This window comes from Rhamphochromis longiceps, linkage group LG7 (genome assembly GCF_057381845.1).
Source record: "Rhamphochromis longiceps isolate RC_006_pf linkage group LG7, R_longiceps_female_GT1.1, whole genome shotgun sequence".
In the NCBI taxonomy this organism is placed as follows: domain Eukaryota; kingdom Metazoa; phylum Chordata; class Actinopteri; order Cichliformes; family Cichlidae; genus Rhamphochromis; species Rhamphochromis longiceps.
The window spans coordinates 35142034-35168513 of record NC_140563.1 but is presented as its reverse complement, the minus strand read 5'-3'; the positions used below and the strand labels follow the sequence as shown (position 1 = coordinate 35168513).

The 26480-nt window shown below is 41.3% G+C and overlaps 1 protein-coding gene across 1 annotated transcript in view; it reads right to left on the bottom strand.

Moving 5' to 3' along the window:
• Window positions 1–26480, bottom strand: part of ehmt1b (euchromatic histone-lysine N-methyltransferase 1b) — a 45077-nt gene that overhangs the window by 8092 nt on the left and 10505 nt on the right. The window contains exons 2-10 of the mRNA XM_085413489.1: window positions 8608–8698; window positions 7999–8519; window positions 3491–3746; window positions 3226–3374; window positions 2622–2774; window positions 2400–2471; window positions 2145–2247; window positions 893–1006; window positions 38–315 (exon numbers count right to left, since the gene is read on the bottom strand). Of these exons, the coding sequence (XP_085269615.1) occupies window positions 38–315; window positions 893–1006; window positions 2145–2247; window positions 2400–2471; window positions 2622–2774; window positions 3226–3374; window positions 3491–3746; window positions 7999–8519; window positions 8608–8698 (1737 nt within the window). The remainder of the gene's footprint in view (window positions 1–37; window positions 316–892; window positions 1007–2144; window positions 2248–2399; window positions 2472–2621; window positions 2775–3225; window positions 3375–3490; window positions 3747–7998; window positions 8520–8607; window positions 8699–26480) is intronic.

Here is a 26480-nt window from a genome sequence, read left to right as displayed (position 1 = left end):
GAGACCTCAAACTGATTGGCACGCAGTTTTCACCCACCGCTCTGCAGAAGAAGCCGCAGCCCGGACAGCACTGGTGCTTCACCATGCCGTTGCGATGGTCCTCGCACAGAACGAGTAGCTGAACGGAGTTGGAAGGACGCATCATTTCATGTTTCACTACAGCGTCCTGGCAGCGAGTCAGCTGTCCATCTACACTCTCTGTGGCCATGCACTTCCTGTCTGCCAGAATGAGAATTTCTCGACTCTTGGGGGTCTCCATGCGGCAACTGCAGAGCGGAAGCTCCTGAGCCTCCTCAACCGCCAACCCTGAAGTGTCTGAAGAAAGAAAAGAGCGTGGCCAATGAAATCAACCACATTGGTCTCACCAGGAATAGAAAACTATTTATTCAAATCAACAAAACAAGACATTTAACCCTTTATCACCCAAATATCACAGAAGCCCTTTGGAGGTTCATTGGATTTTTTTTGTAATTTTGGGTGTAAAACTTGCAAATTAAAATCGAATACTCAATTTTCATCACTCTCTCAGTTCTGTAGCATTTTGGCTTTTAAAACTTTGTGGCTCCATTGCTTTGAACGTGTGCACTATAACAGCTCCTGATTGACATGAAGGGAAGGGAAGAGAAAAAAAAAAAAAAAAAAAAAAAAAAAGATCCAGCAACCATATTAACAACCAACTTCACAGCAGAAATAAGCATGTTTACAGCCTGCTATGAACACACTTTTGGGTGGTGTTTCTTTTTTTTTTTTTTTTTAGTAACTCATCCACCTGGATACTGAAGTTAGGCGTGTAGATGCTTCGACGGGTTTTGTGGCACAGGCAGGTGGAGCCAATCTGTGTCTGAGGCCTTACCTCTGGTAACTGGAGTGACTGAACTAGACTGAATCTCACCTTTGCTGGGTGAAGGCATGCTGAGGCTGACAGGTGGGACAATCTGCGTGTACTCCTTGTGATCATGGGGTTCGGCTGGAGTTGGAGCCTGAGGCTGAACAGCCACCTCCGGCTCTGTGAGAAAGACGAAGGATAAGAAAATACTTAAGGAAGAGCCTTGGTGAAAAATGTTCAGACAAGATATAATTATGGCATTTTTCCTTTAGTTCAAAGCAGCTGCAGAAGTGTACAAACTATGTACACTTCTGCACAGTTCAAACCCAGCGCCAGTTGGGGGCTGGGTTTGAACTGTGCCATGTTTTCAGACCAATGTGGATCTGAAGTTTTAGTCAGCTTGCAATCTGACTTTTGTCATTTTAGTCAACAAAAGCCAAAGCCACCCTGTAGAGTCTCAGACAGATTTTAGGGTTTAGCAGACGCTTAAACTCACATTTTTAGAAACCAATTTTTACCCAGAAGATCACCAGCACTGTGATTATATACATTTTTAAAGCTCATTTTATTAACTGAGCAACTATTTACACAAATATAATATACTTTTAAAATTAAATTGTCAAAATGGCCAGAAAATACAGATTTCTGCCAAAATAAGCTAACTTAACTGTGTGCTGTAATCCTGCGTGCATGTATACTGAAAAATACTGCCCGCCACCAGATACATATGTATTTTTTGCTACCAAACAGCTGGAGACGTAGCCTAGGGTTGGATTAAGAGATATAAAATGAGGCAATATTGCCAGTAAAGCTATCTCCACCTCTCACATGGGATTTCAAGCTCCCTCTAAAAAAGGAACCTGAATCAAGGAGACAGACACAGAGCTGCTGCAACAATTGAGAGCTTTGTTTATTGTTTATTTTGTGAATGTGCAGTTCAGATCTTAAGTCTGAAGTCGAGAAATAAACTCACCAATCAAGGTGAGCAGCACACAAACAATTCACATGTTTTTGAACTAAAAGGACTGTTTCTGTCAGTCTGGCAGCAGGTAAAGAGGTGAAAAGTTTATTTAGAAAAGAATCTAAATAAAGCCAGTGTATAAACCGATACTGAATCTATTAGGTGGCTAAAATCAGTTCACTGCTGAACATTTACCCAGCAGTACATAGTTTTAGTTTCTGGGGTTAATGTCGGTTTCAGAGAATTACTTTCTGTCATCCACTTGCAACATGTTTCTCTCAAGAAATAGCATCAGTCAGCCTGAGAATATTGAGATAGGTGATTGGGTGGATGTGCATATAGAGGAACAGCGATCACCTTTGGACTTCATCCTCCTTTTTCGTTTCCTGGAGGGCCGGAGCCATGCGCTGTCTGCTTTTGTTTTCTTTTTCAATTTTTTCTTCAGACTCGACTCTGTGCTCTGATGCAGGTGAGAGTTTGGCCACAGGGATGATTTTAAACAACAGAGAGAAACAAGAAAACCCCCCAAAACAAAACATCAATTCTCTTCCATTTTTAGCTAAAAGAGGTGGTATGAGATGCAGTTGGAGAAGTGGTGGCAAGCGGTCTTACCAAGTCAGATTCAGTGCCTTCCTCCTCCAACTCTTCCTCTCCAGATTCTTCAGACTCCTGCTCGTCTTTCACCTCCACCAGGAAAAGCAAACAGAATTCATCAGTAGCATTTAACACATAAGACTTTCACTGCAATGCATTGCATTCACAGTTATTCAGAGTTCCCACAAAGAAACAACCACACAAGGTTTCAAGAGAAGGAAACAACTTTTATTCTCCAACCTGAGCGATGGATTCAGAGGGTTCCTGCGCAGCACTTTCCGGTTCTTCTGATGGCTGCTGTTGTTCCTCCTCTTCAGACTCCAGATCTTCTGACTCTTCATCCTCAGATGCATTTCCCACTTTCTCCCCATTTATGCTGGCCACCTCTTTAGCCTGCAAGACAACAAATGGAAAAAAGTGGATGTAATGTCATATCTTAACAGCAGCACCTCAGCATTTCCGAGGTCATAAATGAACCTGAACAACTTCCCATTAACCTTACCATACCAACAGTCCTGGTCTGTTTAAAAAAAAAAACAAAACTAGGAAAAGTTGTCGGAGACGTTGATTGAAATATGTTCTGTTCTCAAAAATGCAATAGCACATCTAATATATAGAGCTGGGGTCATATATGACGATTTTTAATTGTCTATGTCTCAGTGGACAATGATTGGAATAATTTATTCCACATGTGGCAATTTTTTCAACATTCAAGTGCAGAAAGTGCATGAGAAGCATAAGACTGAAACACTGAATGTATGCGATGTGCCTCGAGAGGCTAAATGAATACGTGTTACGCTTTCTTTTAATTTTGCAAATTTTTGAAAAGATGAGAAGCTCAGACCTCTGGACTCTTGGCAGTCTGTTGTAGTTCCTTAAACATTTCCAGCACAGTTCTCTGCTTTAGCACTTTGGTTTTCTTCTTGGGAACCAAGCTGTACATTCCCATTCGCCTCTTCTTCTTACGGGATGACAGCGCTCCTGAGTAAGAGCCTAGAGCACAAGAGAACACCACATTTACAGCAGAGTGTTACCGCAGACAAACATTACACTCTGCTCCAATTTTTAGTGCATTAGCTTTTGTGATGTGTCGCTGGAGTCAGTCTAACCTAGCTGGAGCTTGGCTTGGACAGGAGCAGGAGAAGCCGAAGGAGCTGCCCGTTCTGCAGGAGCTGGAGGTGGCTGTGGTGGAGGAACAGGTGCTGGTGAAGCTGATGATGCAGTTTGTGCTGAAGATGGCGTATCTGGTGGACTCTGAGGTAGGTGGTTCTGAGAGGGTGACTGCGGTGAGGATTTCTGCAGGTCGGGTGCAACATGAGACTCCATTTTGGCACTCTTTGCTTCCCTTAATTCCCTGTTAAGAAGCTGCAGAGTGGCAAAAGCATTTAGGATCAATGTGTTACAAAAGGTTTCCTCATGGTTAGTTCTTGTTTTATTTTCTTGTTTTTAAAACCAATTTCCATTCAAATGGATTTGTTCCAGCTCCAGGACCCCCCCACCCCCACTCTATTCATGGACTCCTTTAGAGCAGCTTAGCATGATTCAAGTACAAAATAATCCATATTTATCGTATACTAAGCCCTGGTTCAGCTGATCAGCTCATCCTCTGTCTCCTAACTTTAAACCTGTGCTCACAGTCAGAGCTGTGGCTCTGAGATGTCAACACAAGTGAAATCTGCACGCACTGACATCATAAAGAGCCAAGAACAGAAAAAACTCCCTCAAACTTGAGTTTGTAGAAGTAAACCAATTGAGCTACAAAGAGTGACTTCATTATCTGAAACTTTGGATATGCTTAATATAAGCATATGATTGTAACAGTATATTTATGGCAGAATAAGGAAAGTAAACAAGGCCCAATTTTATTTTATTTTTTAAATAAAACCTAAATATACACACACTAAGTAAAATAAAGCCAACATTTTTAGTGTTGTAATGTCCACATAGTGAGCTACGGTTTTACAACCATTCAATTAAATATTTCCAAGTAAGAAGACTCAAATACACGAAGGCTCCATCATTGCCTGGGGCTTCATTTCAGCCAGTGGTGTTGGGAGAGTACCATCAGATTTTGAACCACCATTCATTACCATCTGCAAAGCTTCTAACTGGCAACAGCTTCATTTTTTCAGCATGAAAATACAGACTGCAATAGAACGCTATCAGCCATGGACTGGCCTCCCCAACGCCTGAACCTCAACATTACTGAAGCAGTGTGGGATCAATGCGACAGGAAATAACAAAAAGGCTGCCGACATCAAGAAAGGAACTTTGAATGGCCCTTAAGAAGCCTAGAGAGTTATTCCTTACTAGAAGGTTTTCTAAGAGAGGCCAACGTGTGTTGAAAAAGGAAGGTGGTCATTTAACTGTTTTTGCCTTATATTCATTTTATATTTGCGCATGTTTCTATTCATCACTGAACCTCCCTTTCATTTTCCTGAAAACATAAAGCAATGAGTAGTTGCTCGAACTTTTGCACAAACACATTTCCTTATATACTGCTAGCTAGTTAATCTGTATCTATAACTGAGTATCTAAAGTGTGTAAACAAATATAGTGGAGTAAATGCTGCGCCCACTCTCTAGACTCCCCTCTGCAGGCTGCAGCTATTCCTGCTAGAGAGCCAGGATGGCTAATTCCAGCCTGCAGCTATTTTATTAAGAAATATCCTAAGTTTTATTCAAAGATGCAGAAGATAATGTGCACAGATTTTATTTGAACTTCCTTATGCAGTAATGCTGTCGCTGTGTAAAACAAGCCAGTAGTGGAAGGGAGCAGCTAAAAACAATTCTTTCTCTGTCAATCTCTTGCTCTTTTAAAATAAATAAATAAAGATTTAATTTATTCTTTTATCCTTTACCAAGTGAGTGGCAGACAGGAAATGACAAGCAGTAAATAGCTTAGGGCTGACTTGAGCCTGGGCTTCTGCAGTAGGCTTCCAGCTTATGGGTCACTTGCTAAACCAGGTAAACTTCATGAAAATACTGACTGTAAGAAATATAAAGTGGTTTTACATGTCCGAGCACAATATCAGTGTCACAAATCCAAGAGTTAGTGAAGCCTGTGAAGCCTTCAGCTGTCAGCCATCTTGGCTTTTTGAAACTGAAACTAGGGGCTGGATCTGACTGTGAAACTGATGGTCACAGCACGCCCAGTAGCCAAAGAGCACACCCTGGATAATCCTCTTTTATTTCAATAATGACTGCAATTTAATCAAATTAGGGTGTTTTAAACAGCCTGAAACTACTGACTGAAGCCATAAATTCTTCAAGGTTTTTACTGAGGTCACAGGACAAGGAACTGAGGCTGTATAAAACTAGTCACCAGATGCTGGCCAAGAATGCAGGCTTAACTTTTACTGCACTTTTACCATTGATCCCTGTGTTTGCTATAATTTGCTCTTGTTAAAATCTTGTTCAGTCGTATCGTTTATCATCTTGCCTTCATATTAGATTAGAGAAGCCGCCTGTTGAGCAGCTGGCTCGATGAACCTCAGAGTGAAGAACTTGTGTGCCCCATGTCTGCTTCTGCTAATCAAACCAAAAGGTCTGAGAATTAAGCCTGCTTCCTGCTGCAGACAAGTAATACAAATCTATCTATATTTCAGGAAATGTTTAAGAGGTTTACGTTTTTACATATCTAACAAGTTTTGCCTGATAAAAAAAATAAATAAATAAAAAATAAAGTGTTGAGGAACAATTTCCTTGTTTTTTTCTGTTTTATAAGATATGCCTCAACATGTTTGCCCAAAAGTAAGTAGACATTAAAAGTTCAGGTGCCAGAACCACAACCAATTTAAGTGCTAAAAGTCGTTATCAAACTGGATGAAAAATAAAAAAAATTCAATTTAATACTTATGCACTAGACCCCTATTCTCCAGGATACCACTGCTATATGTTTTTACATGATAGAAAAATGTCATATCCAGATATCAATGACACAGCATGCAAAACGAGATTAAACCATGCATCAGACAGCCTCTGATGAGGATGAAAATAAGAGCTACTTAGACAACGTCCAGCTAAGTAAAATGCTTTGAAAAATATGCAAGAAACCCGTTTTAAACCAAATATTGCAGACAGCCAATGACACCCCTCAGCCTCCTAGAAGATACACCTATGGTATCAATTTAAAACTCCTACATTGCTTCGTTCTTGAGTCATGTCATTCATAAACTTGGGTCTCCATGATGCCTGCCTCACTGGGCAGCAGGGTGATGACACCAATCAGCCTTTAAGGGTTGAGGGGTTTAAAAACAAACAAAAAAACCTACTATAGTGTATTTTCCAGGCTCTGGTCTCATCAGGTAGGATTTAAAAATAAAATTGGATCAGATTGCTTTTTTTTTTTTTTTTTTTTTTTTGGGGGGGGGGGGGTTGGTTCAATTTCCAATTAAAAGTTTCACTTTTCACCAAGGGGACCCATTACATTTGTTGTAGTTTGCACTAGTGCTGCAGGTAATTATTCTTATTGAGAAATGTGCACCCACATGAGGTGTTTCAATGGTGGCAAGTTCTTCCTTCCACCCATCTTCGTTTTAATGACAATCTTTTCAAAAGCAAAGTTCCACAAAGGTCCCAATCTCTTCCATTTCCACTCTGCTCCTTATTAAATGTTCCTGTCAGCACCTTTGTAAACAGTTCTTAGGAGGTAGGAACTTTTAGTGACATTTCAGGTAACAAAGGCAAGATAAGATCCTTTTGTGAAAAGAGCCACAGGTCTAAAAAGGAAGCAGTCATGCTCGAGTACACAATTATATAATTCTGTTTCGACAGCTTGCAGCTTTGAGTTTGGGGAATCCGTTTTTCTGGTTCATCAGGACAAAATACACATTCGCAAAGCCAGATCTATAGAGAAATTGTTCTTTATGATTTGCCTAGTCAAATGAAGGCAAAAACCACAAGAAACAAGAAAAGACAATTGGGCTGGCCTACATAGTCACTGACCTCAAGGTCATCCAACACCCTTGGGATGAAATGAATAACACACCATTACTCAGAGGAAATGTGGTTGTGGTCAAATTGCTTCTAATACCTGCCTTTATAGTCGCAGATTAACCCTGTAAGCTCTAACATCAGGGTTAGGGTTGATGTGTTGCAGCATGCATGAACTACTACTTTAACACAGCTTTGTAACCATTCACACTCAAGTGTGAGGCACCCAAATGCTAAGGTGTGGATACTCAGAAATGACCACGCTTCAGCACTGGAACAGAAATGGAAAAAGTTCAAACAGGAAACAAAATGTATGAGGAGGATGTTTTCTGCAGAACATCTCATCTTTTCCTACGTTTTTAGCATCTCCCTCTTTGCCAGCTGGGAATCTGAGAACTCCTGTGTTGATGTATGATAGAGCTGCTGATATAAAGCATAATGCAAGCCTCTAGCAGTTTAATAGTACCCTAACTATGAAACTGCTATTGAAATTGCATACAGGGCAATATAAGCTGTATTACTATAAGAGTTGCTGCAGGGATAAACCTGTTGTATATTGTAAGGGCATTTCTGACTTACAGATTTTTCCAATTTGGCCTTCAACTATTTTTATTCCTTAAGGTGTTGAAAAAAAACAAATCTAAAGCAAACATGATAATCCCTTGCTCTTGGTCATGGTTCACCTTTTGTGCAGGGCTGACAGCAGGTCTGGACATGGTCTTGCGCGCTCTGTGTACGGTGACTGGCGCTGGAACCGGGGAAGGAGATAAACTGGGGCCATTTTTAGTGTCTGGTGTCCCCTGCCCCGGCTTTGTCCCTGTACTGGGGGCAGTCCTTAGTGCACCTGAACTCTGTGCACTCCCAGATGCCGAGGCAGGGAGGGTTTTGGCTGCATGCCCCCCTGTCGGTGAGCCCGAGGGCAACCAGTTAGTCCTGTGAGGGGAAACTCCCAAACCTGGTGCCGCTGCAGCGCTGCCTTCCTGCTCCGGCTGCTGCTGCTTAGTGAGAATGAATCCATTGCTTCCAGTAACAGAACCATGCGGTGGCTCCGTGTCAGACGTGCCATTTTCATTTAACAACAGTACAGTCTTGTTATTTCCTGTTGTCAGGTCCTTGTGGCTTGTGTCGTCGCTCTCGGTGCCGTTCAGCATCACCTCTGCTGCAGGGGAAAAGGCCAGTCTGTCTGCTACCTCTTTGTCCCCATCTTCGCATTCAAACAAGACAAATTAAATCACAATGTAAACCCATCATTTACACAAATAAAATACGTTCAAGCATATTTAGACAAATACCTGACTTCTCTTCTCCATTGCTTCCTGGATCTAGTCCCTCTTTCTTTGTGGATCCACCTTTATCCACGCAGCTCTTGGCTAGACCAGCGGGCTGATTTAAAGAAAAACAAAAAACAAAAAAAGTACATGTGAGGGAAACTGTTAAATTAAGCTTTATTAAATACATTTTTTGTGGATAACATTATCAAGTGGCTGCTTAGTTTGTAATGTGTCTAAAAATAGGCCCCCCAGGTGTTCCTAAAGCCTAAGACTATCTGAAAAGTGAGTGTAAAGACATATTTCTTGATAGAAATACCCCAAAAAGTCTGGTTTTAGCTTCTCAAAGCCACATTTGTGATCCAGGCCTAAGCAGGCATATCTCTGAATTAAACCATCATCCTTCGATGCACCTAATCCTGTGTAAAATCCCTTTTTATTTGTGCTTTTCAGTAATGTATCAGTGTCAGGAATACTGTAGAGCCAGCCAAGAGATTGGGGGCCACCACTATGCACTCTCATTGTCTCCGGCTTCTCTCCTTATATGCTACAACTAACCAGTGGAGCAACAGACGCCTGCCACAGCTTCAAAAGAAAACCAAATCACCCATCGACCGTCTTTACATCTCAGAGATAACAGCAGGAAACATAAAGACTCTTCCTCCGGAGCAGACCTTCATCTTCATGCTCACTCTGGACAGGCCCAAACAGGCCCAAACAGGCCCAAAGGAAACAGGAGGCCTTGAAGGAAAAATCATCGTGACTTCACTCTCATGCTTACTATTAAGGTCTACTTTGTTGCAAAGCCTTCTCTTTCAGCTCAAATATCAACATTTAGTCAATCTAGGCCAGTTCAACCTTGAGGAATTACACAGAACCAGCGCAGAAAATAAAGGTTTACACTTTCCCTAACCTCTTAAGACTCATTTAGGGCATATTTAGGGACAGACACGTGCTGATCAGTGGTGAGAGGTCATATCTGATGAGAAGTAAGTCAGGTACTGAAGCCAATTGCCCCAGGAAAGCAGAGGACTCATTTTCTTCTCACATTAAGCCAATCAAATATAGTCTGAGTGGTCTGCCATGCATCCTTTCTCCCTGTTTGCTTCCCAAGTGTCCACCATCCAGATAAAAGGCAAAGCCTATCCAAAAAAAAAAAAAAATACACTTTGCATAAAATATCAGTTAACCTTTATGAAGGAAAGCAGAGGACACATTTTCTTCTCACACAAAGCCAATCAAAAGACCTGAGAGAGAATAAGGCCACTATAAGCTAATGGATTCAGTCAGTTACTCTAAAGCCTCTCCTCAATGGCTCAGACAGTCAGACTGTGTGAGTCCTGATCTGCTTACAACCGAGACTCCAACTAAATAAACCGTCAGGAAACACGTCCCTGTTCATGCTCCTGAGCCAAACATGAACCTAATCAATTAGCAACAAGTCCAGGCCAAGGACTGGTCTGTGAGGGTTTGTCCCCAAAGAACATCTAGTCTGGGACAACCCTCTTTGGTGTATGATCAACATGGGGGAATCTAGTGAACACTTGTGAGCGTCAAGAGAAGAAGAATCTTTTAGTTCCCCTCCCTTCCCCCCCCAATGGTTTGAAGAAAGCCAGTTACACAAAAAACACACAAGCCTCAGCCCTCCCCCTAGTGGTGAAAAGTGGAACATACACAGTGGAGACAGGAGAAGGGGGAGGGAGGGAAGCAGAGAAGGCTGTCTGCAGATCGCCGCCATTTCGCAACCAGATTGTTTACTGACACAGCGCAGCCATTGCAGCAGTTTTCCACTAGATGGGGACTGAAGGGGTCTGGAAACTCATAGATGGGAATATGGAGGCTGCTGAAAGAAGCTCCAAAGCTGAAACCAAGGCTGTGAGAGCTAATCAGAGCCTAAGCTGCAACTATGAGTGCACAAAGAAGGCCCCAGTGGTTGAGTTACTAGTGATATTACACTATAAATATTAGAAAGAAGCTCATAGCACTATAAAGGATCAGCCTTTCCTGTCCATACAACTTAATGTGAACCTCTTATGTGACAAGGCAGGTGCTGATGTGACCTATCTTTAGATCTGCTGAAAGAGACCTGAAAACAAGTCAGAGAGAGCTACCAAACCACAAACACATTACACAGGCAGCTATCAGGCTGCCGGGGCTGGCACTAAGTACCGAGTACCTAAGTACCCAGATGAGATAAAACAATAATGAACCCTGATCCCTCAAGAATGAAGAACCAATTTGCAAAACCTGTTCTCTGCTGTGATCTGCTTACATAAAAGTACCCCCGCCCCCATTACATGCTAATAAAAAAATCCTAAAAAATGCCCAATCGTACAGATCACCCTGACATTTAACTTGCTACCACTTCACAGTAACAGCCTGACACTGTGCTAAAGAAATCTGACAAAGAAGCTCTTTTTCCAGGTGGTTTAGGGATTGAAGCTGCAGACTGTAATTGCAAAAAACCCTCAGTTTGAATAGTCTGGGTGGTCTGTCATGCAGCCTCTCTTCTAGCTCATTTCCTGTCGTTTCCCAGCTGTCCACTGTCTAGATAAAAAGGCAAAGATAGCCTTAAAAAAAATAAAAATAATAATTGACTTGGCATAAAATTTCAGCTAACCTTTATGAATATGTCAATAATTAACCCGCCATGGGACACATTGTGCAAATGAACCAATGACCCCGAGTCAGAATCCAGCAGCTGGTAAACATAGCTCACATCACACCCCAATGTACTTCCTCTAAATTAATAAACAGCATCTGCAGTATATATCTGAACATACTGTAGCCTAGACAAGGGCCACAGTGACCTCATTACTACATACTGACCACTGAGAGAGTAGAGAAGAGAAGGGATTAAAGATAAAGGTATAACCAAAAAAAGGTGGCTGTACCTCACTTTAGAAAAATCAGGTAAATTTCAAGATCTTCAGGAGGTCACGCTTATCTTCCCATATTGAGATTGACATTTGTCATGAAGTGATTGCTCTAATTCAAAGGGAGCCGTCTCCAGTCACAGGATCCATCCATGCCATAATCACATCTCTCTGCTACCACACACACAAACAAATCCTCTCTCCTTTAAGATCTAGTTTTCGATTTCAGGAATCCAGAGAAATCTGACAGATTAGAATTACTGACAGATTAGAATTACTGACAGATGAGCAGCTCGAGGAGCACGCCTTAAATTAAAAAAACAAAACAAAACAAAAACAAAAGAAAGAAAGAAAGAAAAAACAAAAACAGAAACCTTCTCAAAGAGAAGACAGCAAGAGCTGAAACTAACTGGTAGTAACTTGGTCTAAAAGGAACTGGGAAGAAAGACTATGCATCTCCTCAGACCACTAAAAGCCAACTAAGGGTGAAGAATACAAAGCTAACATGTCGTTTCTCTTGTGCCTCCAGGAAGCATCATACCTGCTTTCTTCTCATGGCCTCCATTGAGGAGAAGAAGGCGGCAGAGAAGGAGTGAGTGAGGGAGAGTGTGTGTTTGAGAGAGAGAGAGAGAGAGAGAGAGAATGAGGGAGGACAGAGAGGGAGAGCGCGAGGATCTGTCGAACAGATTGTTCCTCCTTTCCTTTTCTTTCCCCGCATGCACATTCACCTCGCCGGTCATGTGACCTGGTGGCTCCCTCTGTCGGTCCTCTCTGTCAGAGGGTCTCCACAGAGCATGCTCAGTCATTTCCAACTGTAACACCACTCCATTCTCCCCCCCCCCCCAAACTGGAAGACCCCCACTGCCAACGAAGACCCAAATCACCACCCAAAGGCTGCATACCCAACAAGAATAAGAGGAAAAAGCCTGAACAACCAGCACGTACAGACGATTTTATATTCCTGTATTCATGCCAAATTCACTTATTCTATTTATACATATTTTGTAATTCCTTTCATCGTTTCATATAAAAATAATAAATCTTCTCGTCAGTAAAGGATTTTTAAGCTCCAAAAAGCCTCGACAGTATGCAAGCACTGCCGTTTCAGGTGGAGCAATGGAGAGAAGGAAGGAGGAGGTACAAGAAATGAGGCCCAAAACCAAACTGCTTTTCTTCATAGACAGCAGGCCACTTTTTGAACCTCTCAACAGGAGTATCTTTTGTCTCCACTCAGCTCAAGGCCAACAAACACCACTAAACATGGCCTGCCAGGCTCATGAAACAGATATTAAGTTATAGGCTGAGCAGCCATTAAAGAAGCCTGGAAACACTTAGAAAGGAATGCACAAAAGGACCTGAAGATATCAGCCTACGAGATCAATCAAACTTAGCATAACATGTCAGTACAAAGGTTTTCCATCGTTGTTTTTGTTGTCTTTGTCGTACTTTGTTTTAATGTGATCAATGAATTGAATCATCTATCCAATAAAAAAAATGACATCAAGAGGAAGTATATCAACGAACCCTGACATTTTATTTTAGCATTTCTGCCAACAATTAACTCACAATTAATAAAAAAATCAAAAACATAAAAACAGGTTAGTTCATTGGGAGACTTCCTGGACAGGTAGGAATGCAGATGTAGAAATGCTACAGCTTATACTGTTTCACAGCTAAACAATAACAAGCTAATCCTGACATGTGAGCTATGCAACATGCCCAAGACAATGACAATGGAAGCAGGTTGGGAGGCATACCTTTCTGACATCTTGGGTGTCTAAAACATGAAAATACTCAAGTTATTATGAATAAAAAGGAGAAAACAAGCAGTTCTAACAGAAAGCATCATACTTTATATTTCATGAATGTTCATTTTAATTCTGGCTTCTAAATTATGACAGCCAAATAATCAGGACATAATTATTACTCTCTCTGTATTAATTTTCTCTACAAAGCTCTCCTTTTCCTGCTCCAAATCAAGCACTCCCATTTCCATTATATAAGTGCATTTGTGCCCCTCCTAAAAAGCTCAGTGAGTCCCTGATGATAATAAAAAATAAAAATATTTTTTAAGAAGTACTCTTTCACAAGGAGCTATTCAGCTATTCTTCAAAGATCGCTCACCAGCCAAAACATGCTCTCAAATAACATCGGCTTAATGATCCATTTTTGCTCGCCACAATGGCTTTGTGCGCTGATCAGGTGACGTCATCACACAGCCACATCCATTTGTACTCGTGAAATTACTCGGCACTGCTGCAGTAATCTCTCTCCACGATTTCTGTCCTCCCATGTTCGTTGTGTCATGTATGCTTGCAGAGGTGGACATGCTCACACAGCCATGCCTGAAACATGTCCATTTTGAAAATAACTGCACCTGCTATAATTTAACTTAAATGTGCAACCAGCTGAAACAACACTAAAGGACGACTTACACCAGCGGATGTGACGTCGCTTTTGTCATTTGAAACCACTCACAATGGTGAGAATGACAAGCATAAGGTCTCAAGACCAGTTGGTGATCCCTTACAACCACTGGTGGCTCAGGAAAAATGTGTGTTCCCCGATTGGTCGCAAGTGTTTGCTGTCTGCAACCAAGTTAAATTGATTGCAAAAAGGTTGCTGCATCAAAACCTTCCTTGTGATTTTCTTTGAAGATACTGCCTGTAGTTTGCATGGACAATGACAGCAGAAGTAGGCCTGGGAGACACCCATTTTTGTCATATCTTGTAGAGATTAGCATTTGAAGCAAAAATTCAATTTGTTATTCAGTGGGACCAGACAACCTCACTTGCCAACAGCTCTCCCTGATGAACACGTGTGTAGGCCAGCAAAACAAACACTCCACCACACTCCACACTCCAAAAACTACAAATAATAAAACCCAAGGCATCAATGTGGACTAAAATAAAAATAAAAAAAATAAAAAAAAGCTTCATATCTCAATCTGACTGAGCATTGATGGAACAAACTTGATTCATACAGACCCAACACAGAGGATGTGCTGCCAAAGTTCTGATGATAACACACAGCTACACACCCTCAGATGCTCCACGTCCATTTCCCAAAGTGTCTAAGCTTTTCTAGGAGTATAAAGGGACGCCTAAAAAAATATTAGAGGGGTAATCTAATTGTTGGCTCCTAGAAACCCTTAAAAAGCTATCCAGGATAAATCTATTATTATCTATTATTAGAAAAATGTGTTTTTGAAAAGACCCCATAGTTACTAAACCCTAGTAACCCTAAAAAGAGACTGCTAAGCCCAAATCATTTACATTGAGCAAATGTTAACTAGGGATGGGTACCGGTTCTGACATAAACGGTAGTGACCAGACCGAAAAGCAGTGCACATTTTGGTGCTTTTCCCCCCTGAGATGTCATACGCTTTGGATTTTAGCCGATCATTTTACCTTTCCAAGGATAGTAGGCGGGCCCAGGTACGTATGTTCTTTTAGAGCAGAGCTACAGATTAAAAATGCCCAAGGCGAAGAGGTAAAAAGTCTGGCTGTACTGAAACACCTCGAATCTGATGAAACTCCTGGCAACGCATAGTGTTTTTTTGAAAGCCGAAAAATGCACCGTATTTGATAGCTTGCTGCGAGACCTCACACTGAGCACATCTACTGCAGATGTGGTGCCTGTTATCGGACCCGGAGTTAGCAACATCCCCCCAAGAACCCGAGGAGTACAGTCCTGGCCCCTAGCCCTGCCAGTGTAGCAGAAATGATGACGGATGATGATGGCAGCAGCAGCCGTTCTTCTCTGGGTGAGTAGCTTAATGTTGTTCGTGTGCAATTTGTTTAAGCACCGGTTTGAGCACCGTTTAAGCACAGTCACCGTTTCAAAAGTACCGGTTTGGCACCGGTATCGGATAAAACCTAAACGATACCCATCCCTAATGTTAAGTAAAAAAGAGTCATGTGAGAAATAATAAAGACAATCTCAAAGATGTCGACGACGACGATTGTACTGCATTTTGATCCGGGACGTAATCTGCATGAAAACAAGCGCTCACTGTTCCTGCTCAACAAATGACAAGGGCGGAGCCTTATACCACGTGATACAGAAGCTGTGCCGTGTGATGCTAAAATTAGCAGGGAAAAAACAACGGAGAGCACGTCAGGGATGACGAGAAAGTGACAGGAGAAAATCCGTCCCTGTCAACCACCCAAACAACAATAACAGGAACCTTATACAGCGCTTCCCTATACCCGTCGAACTCCCGCAGGCACAAAGAAATTACGGAGGCTATCACTTATCACCTGACCAAAGATATGGCTCCCATCAACACTGTGCAAAACGAGGGATTTAGGAAAATGATCAACACCCTAGACAAACGCTACACAGTGCCATCCTGCAACTATTTTTCTATTGTTGCACTACCTGCTCTATACACGCAGTGTCAAGCAACGGTGGAGACGGAATTTCAAGTAGTCATGTGCGATACCACTGATTTCCTTTCCGATCCGATACCAAGTAATTTTCAGGCGGGTATCGACGATACTGATCCGATACCGATACTTTATCCAAAAACCGTATTTTATTCTTTGTATCTCAAATTATAGCGTCATAATGATTGCAGGACATCAGATTACTTGTTCTTATCACTTAATAAGAATCCGAGAATCCCGGAGCCACCATTCTCCCGAATTTCCACCTGGACAACAAAATTGAAAAACCATATCCCAGAATTCATAGCGCGGCCCAGCCAATTCCAGTTTCCAACAATGGCGGCAGCTACTTAGTTTTAATATTACTCTTATTTCTCTTTCTGGGTCGCAAAAAAACCCAACTTTTAACATGTTTTCAGATGAGAATGTAGCTGTGTAAACTTCAAATATCTGAGCCGATCGACACATCGTTTTCAAACCCCCGCGGTCTTTCGCTACTCGGGTTAAACATGATATACAAGTCACTTTGATAACTTAAAAATGTTATTGTTTGGCTTTTTCAGTGTTTTATTTGTTCGTGAGTAAATCGGTTTGGCTAAGATTAAAGTTATTAGATTAGATTAAATTAAATTTAACTTTATTAATCCCTCGGGAGGGTTCCTCCGGGGTTTTCACACAGCCGAATAAACATCAAACAGAAAACTAATTAAAGAAAGTGTGAGACAGTCGAGAGTTTACGCCAGCGCCCGGTTATATTTTAGATAGCAAGGAGCAGATGGCTGAGTTTCACTCCACCGAGGGAACTCATGACGTACTACCTGGCTTTCTTTAGACCGTGAAGGGCGGGTCCTCAGGTGGAAGCAGCCTCTGAATTTGGACACCCCCGCTGTTTCTGAACCGGCCAATAATAACGGTGACATTTAACGTATTTTATCCGATAAATAAACACTGTAAAATGTATTTATCAACCCCCCCCCCCAACAGCCCCTTTGAATGTCTCCCTAATTCTGAGGTCTCAAGGTTGGGAAAGTATAGCCACAACGCCTCACTCTTGGAGCACTTTTTTGCCACATGTATCGCAAACCATGACTCAGCTGTTTGTGGAGGTAAAATACGTCCGCACAATTACGCTCAGCCATTGTTGTGAGTGCGCGAGCCAAGGGGCTGCAGACATTTATACAGCCGTATTTCGCACATGACTATGAAAGGCGGAAGAGGAAGTAGTTCCTTTGAATGTAGACAATCCGAATGTTATAGTTTCTTTCCACTGTGTTGCTGTTAATGATAAAACTACAAATTAACCCTAAATTACTAAAAATATCGATATTTTAATGTGAGAATCGATTCTAGAACATAAATGACTGGTATCGGAGGAATCGATATTTCAGGATCGATCCGCACATCACTAATTTCAAGCAGTACAACATTTTGCGGCAACGACAAAATGTGAGACATTTGTTGTTTTTATGTTTATTTATTGTTTTTATGCTCAGTCTCAACTGTTACGAAGTTGATGTGCAGTTAATAAGTGCAATAAATATTTATACTGGAAAAGAGAATCGTGATCTCAATTCTAAGCCAAAAAAATAAAAAAATCGTGATTCTCATTTTATGCAAAATCGTGCAGCCCTACTAACTACCCAGATAAAGAATTTAACTGCTCTCCAAAAGTTGATAAACAATTTCACTGTATTCGTTTCTGGATGACCTCCAGAGAAGAAAGGACTACTGTTGCTAGCTTCAGTCCTAGAAATAGTCCTGTTGAGATCAAGTACACCAGACCTAGGGTCTTCAGTGGAGAACTAGCTGAATTATATCAAGGTCTGTCACAACAACAATGAACCAGCCAAAGACGGAAAACGGAGTTTTAATAAAACTTTAATATTATGAAACTCTGTAGATGGCTGTGAATTCAAAGTTATACCTCTTTCCCCTTTTATCTAGTTGGATGCTTTAAAATAATTGTTTAAGGGCATTGCCAAGTGGCAAAAGAGGGACTTTGGTAAAACTTCACTTGCTTGCTGATGTCAGTGCTAGTAAAATACTACTAATATAAAAAGTAAAATACTACTAATATAAAACTGTGAAAATGCTAGCTAGATAACCTTGCCAAAGTGTGACAACAGCTTGGCAATAACTACAAGGCAGGGACTGTTAACCAGACAGCTATAAGTCAGCTATGCAAAAAGCATCTGGCATGTGTAGCTTCTTCACATTCAAGTGGACTATGGTGCACCTAATCAGCGTTTCCCCACACAGACTGTGTTTTAGAGAACGTTCAAAGTATGCTGTCTACTCAAGTATATTTAGTGAGACGTTTAAATGTTTATTTGTTATTGATCCGAGAGAACCAGGCCACCTGTGATCAAATCAATAGTGGACAATAGCCACTTCCTGGCTCATGTTTTGAGTCACACCACAGCCAACAGCAAGTGTAAAACTCCTACACTGAGACAGCAGAGCAAAAGGATGACAACCAGCTGCAGTCAAAGTCTGGAGAGGATTTGAAGTGTATCAGTAGGACGAGAGACTCAATGGAGAGGCAGCTGATCAGTTTGTTCTGTTATTTGTCACACAGTACATTCTAATATATTTCTTATCCAACCGCTTATCCTCCAGTACAGGGTTTTGGGGGATCTGGAGCCTATCTCAACCATGACAACAGGAATAGACTAGTGACTTGGACAGTTCACAAAGTCTATGTCCCAAGGCTAACCCACAAACAACTGTTCACACTCACATTCAAGCCTGCTGCTAATTTAATTGCCAAATAGCCTAATATTAATTTTTTTGGACTGTGGGAGTGGTACCCATAAAGAACCCACCAAGCACAGCTAGAACATACAAACTCTACGCAGACAGCCCACAGCTGACCATTTGATTTGGACCCAGGATCTTGGGCAACACAATGGTACAGTGTAGTAGGAATGTGCACAACTAGCCGTACCAGATGAACTAGTAGTTTGATGCCCAATGTCGGTAAACTGTTGTGTCCTAAATTTTATGCAGTCATCTCCCACCAGGTGGAGCATTGATGTTGAGAAACTCCATAAGTCTATTAATCTAGGCCTGATCTTTTTGTTAACATCATTGTCATTGATTCTTTTAAAGATGAAAGAATGAGAATACAGATACAAGCAGGGAAAATGAGCTTTCTCTAAAAGATGGATGGGCTCTCCCTTACTATATAGTAAGGCGTTTATAGTCATTCAGTAGAGGCTTAGAATAGCCCACTACATCGAAAGGAGCAAGCCAAGGTGGTCATCCCCTGGGTAAGGTATTCTGCTCTGTGACCAGACTTCAGATAAGCGGCAGAAAATTGATAGCTAGATGAGTTATGATTTTGTTATTTTAATTTTAAGTTTAACTGAAGTGGTCTTGAATTACGAATGAAACCACATGCACCACTCATAATCCAGAGCACATTTATGAGTTTTCCGGATCTCTGGATCCGTTTCGAGTATAGACCGTATTGTTCACAATCCACGATGCGAGGTGCTGCTCAGTTAAGTAACATGATTCATTATTGAAGAATATGATTAATAGTTTTCAAATTTTATTAACAGTTTTCAAATAAGAGTTTTTGAAATTGTCAAATTTAACTTGATATCTGAGTGTTTTAGTTTCAGCATATAGCACGTGCAATAACACAACAGAACACTGCTACAGCAGTGAATCATCAGTGAGCATGTGCACTGAACAAATCTAACAATCAAGATACTGAACAGCTGCAGGGGTCAAATAGCACCAACAACTTACTACAAAATCCCTACAACAGCATAGACCATGTTGTAAGAAAACCAAGAGCAAGTGGAACCTGTTACGTGCATATATTCAGAATAGGCACGGCTTTGACACTTAAAAAAAAAAAAAAAAAAAAAAATGTAAACAATGCAACATCCAATTTTAATCAATAAAAACCATATATCTTATTTGAAGATGTATCAATACATCTTAAAAAGTCAATGCCACACATCAGTTATTTTACCTTAATAGAAGACTTCATGGGCTTTAGCGTGTCTGCTTTTTTAAAATCTTTATAATATTTGTCCTAAGTGTGCCTGCTACACAGAACCATTTGGCAGCATCACAATTCCCTTATTAAGGCAGTTTTATCTCGACAATATAAAAATCAACCACAGGAGCCCAAACCACTGCTCGACATTTGTCCAAGGCTGTTCTCCAACTTCATCTCCTGTCTGAAGGAGACACAGATGTAACCAGTGTACACCGAGTAAAGAGGAAATTAGAAACACCTGTACAATATAATGCCGAGCTCTAGGGCTGGGCTATATCATACCGTTCACGGTAATACCGGTGTAATTTTGGGAAACGATAGGAAAATAAAATATCGCGACAGAATATGGGTAAAACGCGCATGCGCAGTGCCTATGTTTACATACGCACATGGCGGCGGCGCAGAATGAGAAGAGCGAAAGCAGATCGTTAAATGAAACTGATGAATCAGAATTGGTTTGTAAAAATGCTGCAACTTCAGTGGTGTGGAACTGGTCTGGCTTTCGTCCATCAGATACACAACAAAGCACTATTTTTGGTAGAGCATGCTAGCGGGCTGTCGTTATTGCCGTGTTGTTTGGAAAATACGGCACACTTAAAAATCAATCCTTTGATTTTTCTGAAAGTCGACAGTGCTCCTTATAATCCTGTGTGCCTTATGTATGAATTCTGTTTTTGTTTACTGACCTCGAAACGATTTTATGTCGTACACGGCGCTCGAAAAATGGATTGTCGGAGCATTACGGCTATATTAGGCAGGCGCCTCGCGGAGTGATACGTACTGTGCTTCGACATAATATTACCATATTGTGTGTGTATTAGGGCTGCTCGATTATGGCAAAAATGATAATCACGATTATTTTCACTGAAATTGAGATCTCGATTATTTGACGATATTTATTTAACCCTTTAAGACCTACCATAGAACCAAGTTCGCCAGAACTTATATATTTTTTTTACATGTTGTAGTGCCATTTGTGGGAGCATTTCAAGTTGCTATACATCAATACAACTGTTATAGCCCATATTTTAATAATATGTATGCATTAAGTCCATAGTAATTACATTAATTGCAAAAAAGTGCAATAAACTACAAAAAAAAATTGAAAATCGTTTTTGTCTTTTTTTTTTTCTTCTTTTTTTTTTTTTTTTTTTTTACATATATATATATTTCTACTTGGGGAAATTTAAGAGGTTTATCCCTCAAAACTTTAAATACAAAAAAGTTGCAAAAAATACTTTACAACAACAGGAAATTTATTTTGAGTGTCTTCATAGTTTTATTTTAGAGATACAGCAATTTTTATATACTGCAGGAAAAACGAAAAACAATCTTATGATGCAAATTTGCAAAGAAAACAGCATGTGCATCAAAATAAACTATTTCCAGCAGTGCAATTCGAGTTCTAAGCATCCCAGAAACTATTCAGAAAAGTCAAACATTACTTATAAAAACACCAGAATAGGCTTTTAAGGCCTACAAGTAAAAAACTACATTTTCCGCGAAAATGACGTCACTTCCGGTTTCGGGCAGGAAATGGCGGACATGTGATAGTTCGCGCTGACGTCTGTTTCAATGTGGGAAGTGTTACGAACAGCTGATCGGATTGGCAAAGCGTGTTTCTGGAATATTGTGTTTTTGTTCCTGCAAGCCTTTTTATGCAATTTTTGCAAAGCTATATGTGAAAGGAAACCGTGACCGAGGACAAGCTGATGGCATAAGATGCAAGTACAACTCCTCTGGTTTCATATGCAAAAAAAATATTGCGCTAGCTTACATGGTTCAGGTTCTACAGGGATTTAAAAATAGTTACACAAAACGGAGCGTGCTGCTCTGACCGGCTTTAAAGGGTTAACAATAACAATGTATTGAATAATGATTTTAAAAAATAATATAAAATAGTGTGCAAATACTGATAACAGTGCAAATGTTTGCAATATAAGAAATAAATGAAAAATGTAAACATCTATGTTTAGTGAACTTTGCAGTGTTGCTCTGTGGTGCAGCTACGACACCATAGCAAAGTTTACACACTGTGTCTACTTGATCCACGTCTGACTCCACGAACCCATAATGTTTCCACACCACTGAAGTTTTTTTTTTACCTCTCTTTTCAACCAACGGCAGTCACTCTCCTGTCCAAATAACTTTTGCTTAGCTTTCCGAGCTTCCCTCGGGTCCATTTAATTGTTGTGACGCGTGTTTGAAACGCAGAGAGGTGCGCTCGATTTGCCACACCGAGCAGCGCGAGAGTAAAGCACGAGGGAGCGGCTAATAATCGGCTCAGTCATTTTTAAAGATCGTTGAAAGCCCAGATCGTAATCGTGATTAAAATTCAATTAATTGAGCAGCCCTAGTGTGTATAACCTCTTTTTAAGTTTTGTGGATATTATATATGGTTATGCTGAGGATATGTTGGCCAATTTACACTGGAAATGCCCTTTGGTTAAACGGTCAGCAAGGAATTTGCACTGTTAAATTTTTATATAACTTTAATGCACATAAAAAATATATATATATAGCTGCTTGTTTAAGTGAAAATACATTATTAGTGCAAAAAACCCCATCAAAGTTGTGGAGTTGTAAAGTATTTTGTCTAGTGTCAATTATATCGTCAGTTATATCGTTATCACAAATTTTCAAATGTATATCGTGATAAATATTTTTGGTCATATCGCCCTGCTCTACCGAGAAAAATAAGTGTTGTGATTATTTTGGTCAATTTTATAATTTCAATTATTTAACACAAGATATTAACTATATTAAAAAAAACTGCATGATGTTTGTTAAACAGTGGATTCTCTTAGCTTTAAATGTAATTCAACTGAAAATCAAATAAACATGACACAGGTTCATTTGACAATGAGTTGGGCCGGGACTAGCGGGTCTTTTTGACAGTGAAGCCCATCTCGCAAAGGCAAGTAGACTGCTGTCAGAACTACCTACTCGTCTCAGGTTTTCCACTGGGTGGTAGCACATAGCACCAGGTACTTTTTTTATTACTTACTCAGCTGGGGTTCCACATGATATTAGGCAACCCGAAAATGTGACATCAACAGTCTGCATGCTACCGACTGGCTATTCAGTGGCGTCACTCGAGTCATGAAAGAGTCTTTTTTTTGAAAATCAAAACCACTCTTATTAAAACTTAGCAATGAGGGGAATGGGTAAACAAAGAAAGAAAGAACACCGTAGTCCCCAAACAAAAAGTCATACACTAACCAGCAGGTATACCAACGTCTTGACGTCCTCCATTGTTGTGGTGTTGTGTTGTATACAAATTGTGTCACTGGACTTTCACCTGTGTTTCTATAACGACCCCACGCAGACTAAATCTTACTCGATTGTAATTGGAAATGACTGCATGGCAGGGCATGGTCTGTGGCGCAGCTGCGGGGGAGGCGGACACACCTGACCGGCATCTGCAATAATCAATTACAGTGGTGCCAAAACCCAGAAATCGAGCATGGCGGAACTACGACTGGGCCAGCCAGGCGAAGTGCTAAACCAAATGGTGGCCGGGAGAGCGGAAGGAGCAGGTGGCAATGTTACGCCGCCAGTGGAAACAGCCGCAGGACCGCACAGAGTGCCTGATGCAGCTCGGATTGGGTCCTGGCTGACACTGCCACCTCCCCCATCGGCGTCCCACGTATGGCCAACGCCATTCGGTCCGGGTGTCCGGCAGCTGTGCCAGTCCCCAGGGTGAGGCCAGCCAAGGCACAGCCTACCTTCGCACCAGTACCAACTCCTAGGGTGGGAGCAGCTAGTACCCGGCAGGTGCCTGCACCTGTTCCTGTTCCCTGGAGGAGGGCAGCCGAGCAACCTCCACTTCCACCACCTGCTCAGCCCAACCGAGTGGACAGTGTGCCAGAGGGACCTGCTCTGCCAGAGCTGGGGATCAGGGCACCAGAGGGACTTGCTCAGCCTGAGCTGGTTGACAGTGTGCAGGAGAGTCCTGCTCATCCAGAGCATCCGCTGCTCAACTGGAGGAGGTCAGAGTGCAGGAGGGACCTGCGCACCAGCTGGACCTGCCTCGTTTCTACCAGAGACCAGCGTGCGGTGGGGTCCTGCATGCCAGCCGCCTGCGAACCTCGGCTCACATCCGTAACTGCTGCGCCAACGCCGCTTGCCATGCAGCCGAGCCAACACATACCTGCTGCCGAATAGGTTCGGCCGGATGACTCCCCGGCCTCATTCAAGCGATGGGGGTATGTGGCAAGGCGTGGTCTGTGGTGTGGCTGCGGGGGAGGCAGACACACCTGAGCGGCATCAGCAATCACGCCTCACTGGCTTAAAAGCAGAATGAACTGGATTCTGTTGTTGTTAGTGGTGTGTTTAGCTGGCAACTGAAAAGCTGCCACCGTGCATAACTTGTGACAACCGGAAATAAAAGAAAAAGTGCTGAAAAGTGGGAAAATGTGGTGGAGTCTGTCATGCATTGTTTAGAGACAATGTCTAGCCTTAACAGCCTTAGCCTCTAGCATTAATTTACAACAAAATTGAATTAGTTGCCTTACCTGATCTTTACACACCCAGTGTGATTTGAAGCTCTGCAAAGGAGAGGCAGACAAGATAGCACACACACCCAATGCTGATGTTCGAATTAACCCAGGATGCACACGCTTTAAAGTGGCAGCACCAAGATAAAGCCAACCATGAGGTTCAAACACAAAACCTTCTTGCTTTGAAGCAACAGTCATAAATACTGGTTCACCATGCTACCCTTAGTTTTCAAATGGTTCTTTCATGTTGGTGTTTTCTTTTGGGATATATAAGCACCTAGTTGGTGAAGTGGTTCCTACAAAGAAGGGTTGCCACACAGGAAATAAAACATTTTCCCACTTTGCTTTCACTTTTACAGTGAAATCAACTTCAAAGAATCAGCAGGCGATCCTTCTGCATTATATCTATGCTGGGGGTGTGTCATAACCGCAAAGGCTTGAAACCCCTACACTGTACCCCATCATGCACCTCACTAAAAATGTAACTACACATCACATAAATGCAACCTTCAGTTACTGAGATTGGCCCATTGAGTAACATTTCCTCCTAAACAGTTCTGGTCAATTCTTCTTGTGATACCATTTTTTTAAAGTGACTAAATGAAAAAGGCTGAAGAAGACGACGAAGAAGAACTCCACCATCAACTAATGTTTTGGCATAATAATGACCACAGAGCAATAGGGATGGGTACTGATGGTTCTGACATAATTGGTAGTAACCAGAACGAAAAGCAGCGCACATTTCGGTGCTTTTCACCTTTCAAAGGATAGTAGGTTTATACAGTTACATTCTCGCCTGAAAATATGTTAAACGTTTATTTTGTGACCCAGAAAGAGTTTTAATATTACTCTTATTATTAACTAGCTGCCGCCATTGTTGGAAACTGAGCTGGGCTGCGCTATGAATTCTGGGACGGAGCTACTTCTTCTTCGGGGTTTAACGGCAGCTGGCATCCTTGTACATGCAGTGCTGCCATCTTCTGTTTCACTCCATTATTACAAACTTAAATCCTACTACTTATTCCTGCGTCTTTTGTGATCTTACAAAGCTTCAAACGACGCGTCGACTATTGAATCAGTCGTCGACGATTTTGATAGTCGACGTAATCGTGACTAGTCGACTAATCGTGGCAGCCCTACTAACCACGTTATTAAATTAAGGCATGTAAGGTGAACTGGCAAACACCGTCGTAGTTACATGCGGCTGTCTTCTTGTTTGATGGCAGATACTCCCTTCACCCTGGCCAAAAAGGCTAAAATGACCAAAGAAAAAGTGCAGAAAAAAGGAGACTGCTAAAAATAAAAACATATGAGGTTTTTGGACAAAGTTTGTGTTTTCCATTCTTTAAGCACCGGTTCGAGCACCGTTTAAGCACGGTCACCGTTTCAAAAGTAGCGGTTTGGCACCGGTATCGTATAAAACCTAAACGATACCCATCCCTACAGAGCAATATGGTTATGAGGTTAAATGGGGTTGAACTAGCACTACTATAAATGTTGGCAATAGCAGTGGTGCTGGACATTTCTATAGGTGCTACATAACTTGCAACTCTGTCTTACACATTTACAATAGCTTATTTTAAAAAAATAAATAAATAAACACTACTAGGTTTAATAAAATCTTTAGTATCCAAATTTTTTATTTTTATTTAAAAAAAAAAAAAAAAAAGAAGATAGGGTTGGGTACAATTCATATTTTAACTGGAATCTGGAATTAAGTACAGGTACCCAGCTATACCTTTTTGGCATTTTAGACTGATCTCTAATCTGTCTTTTGTCTCTTTGGTGCTGGAGAAATTTGCTTTCTACCAGTTTCAGGATCTCCTAGGGAAAAAAATGTCATCACTTAAACATTTCATTCTGGTTTCAAAACACATAATGGCACAGAATCAGATCATTTATTGATTTTCTACTGGAGAGTTGTACTAAAGAAACTCTGCAAAGGTTTCACCACCAGGTTGATTAGTTTTTCATCATCACCTGCTCCCCTCACATGGGGGCTTTACAAGGATGCATCCTAGGTCCAGTACTCTTCACTTTTCCTGCTCCCATTAGGAAATATTTTCAAAGAAAATTTCAAAGAAAGTGTATCCCAATGCGAGTCATCTGT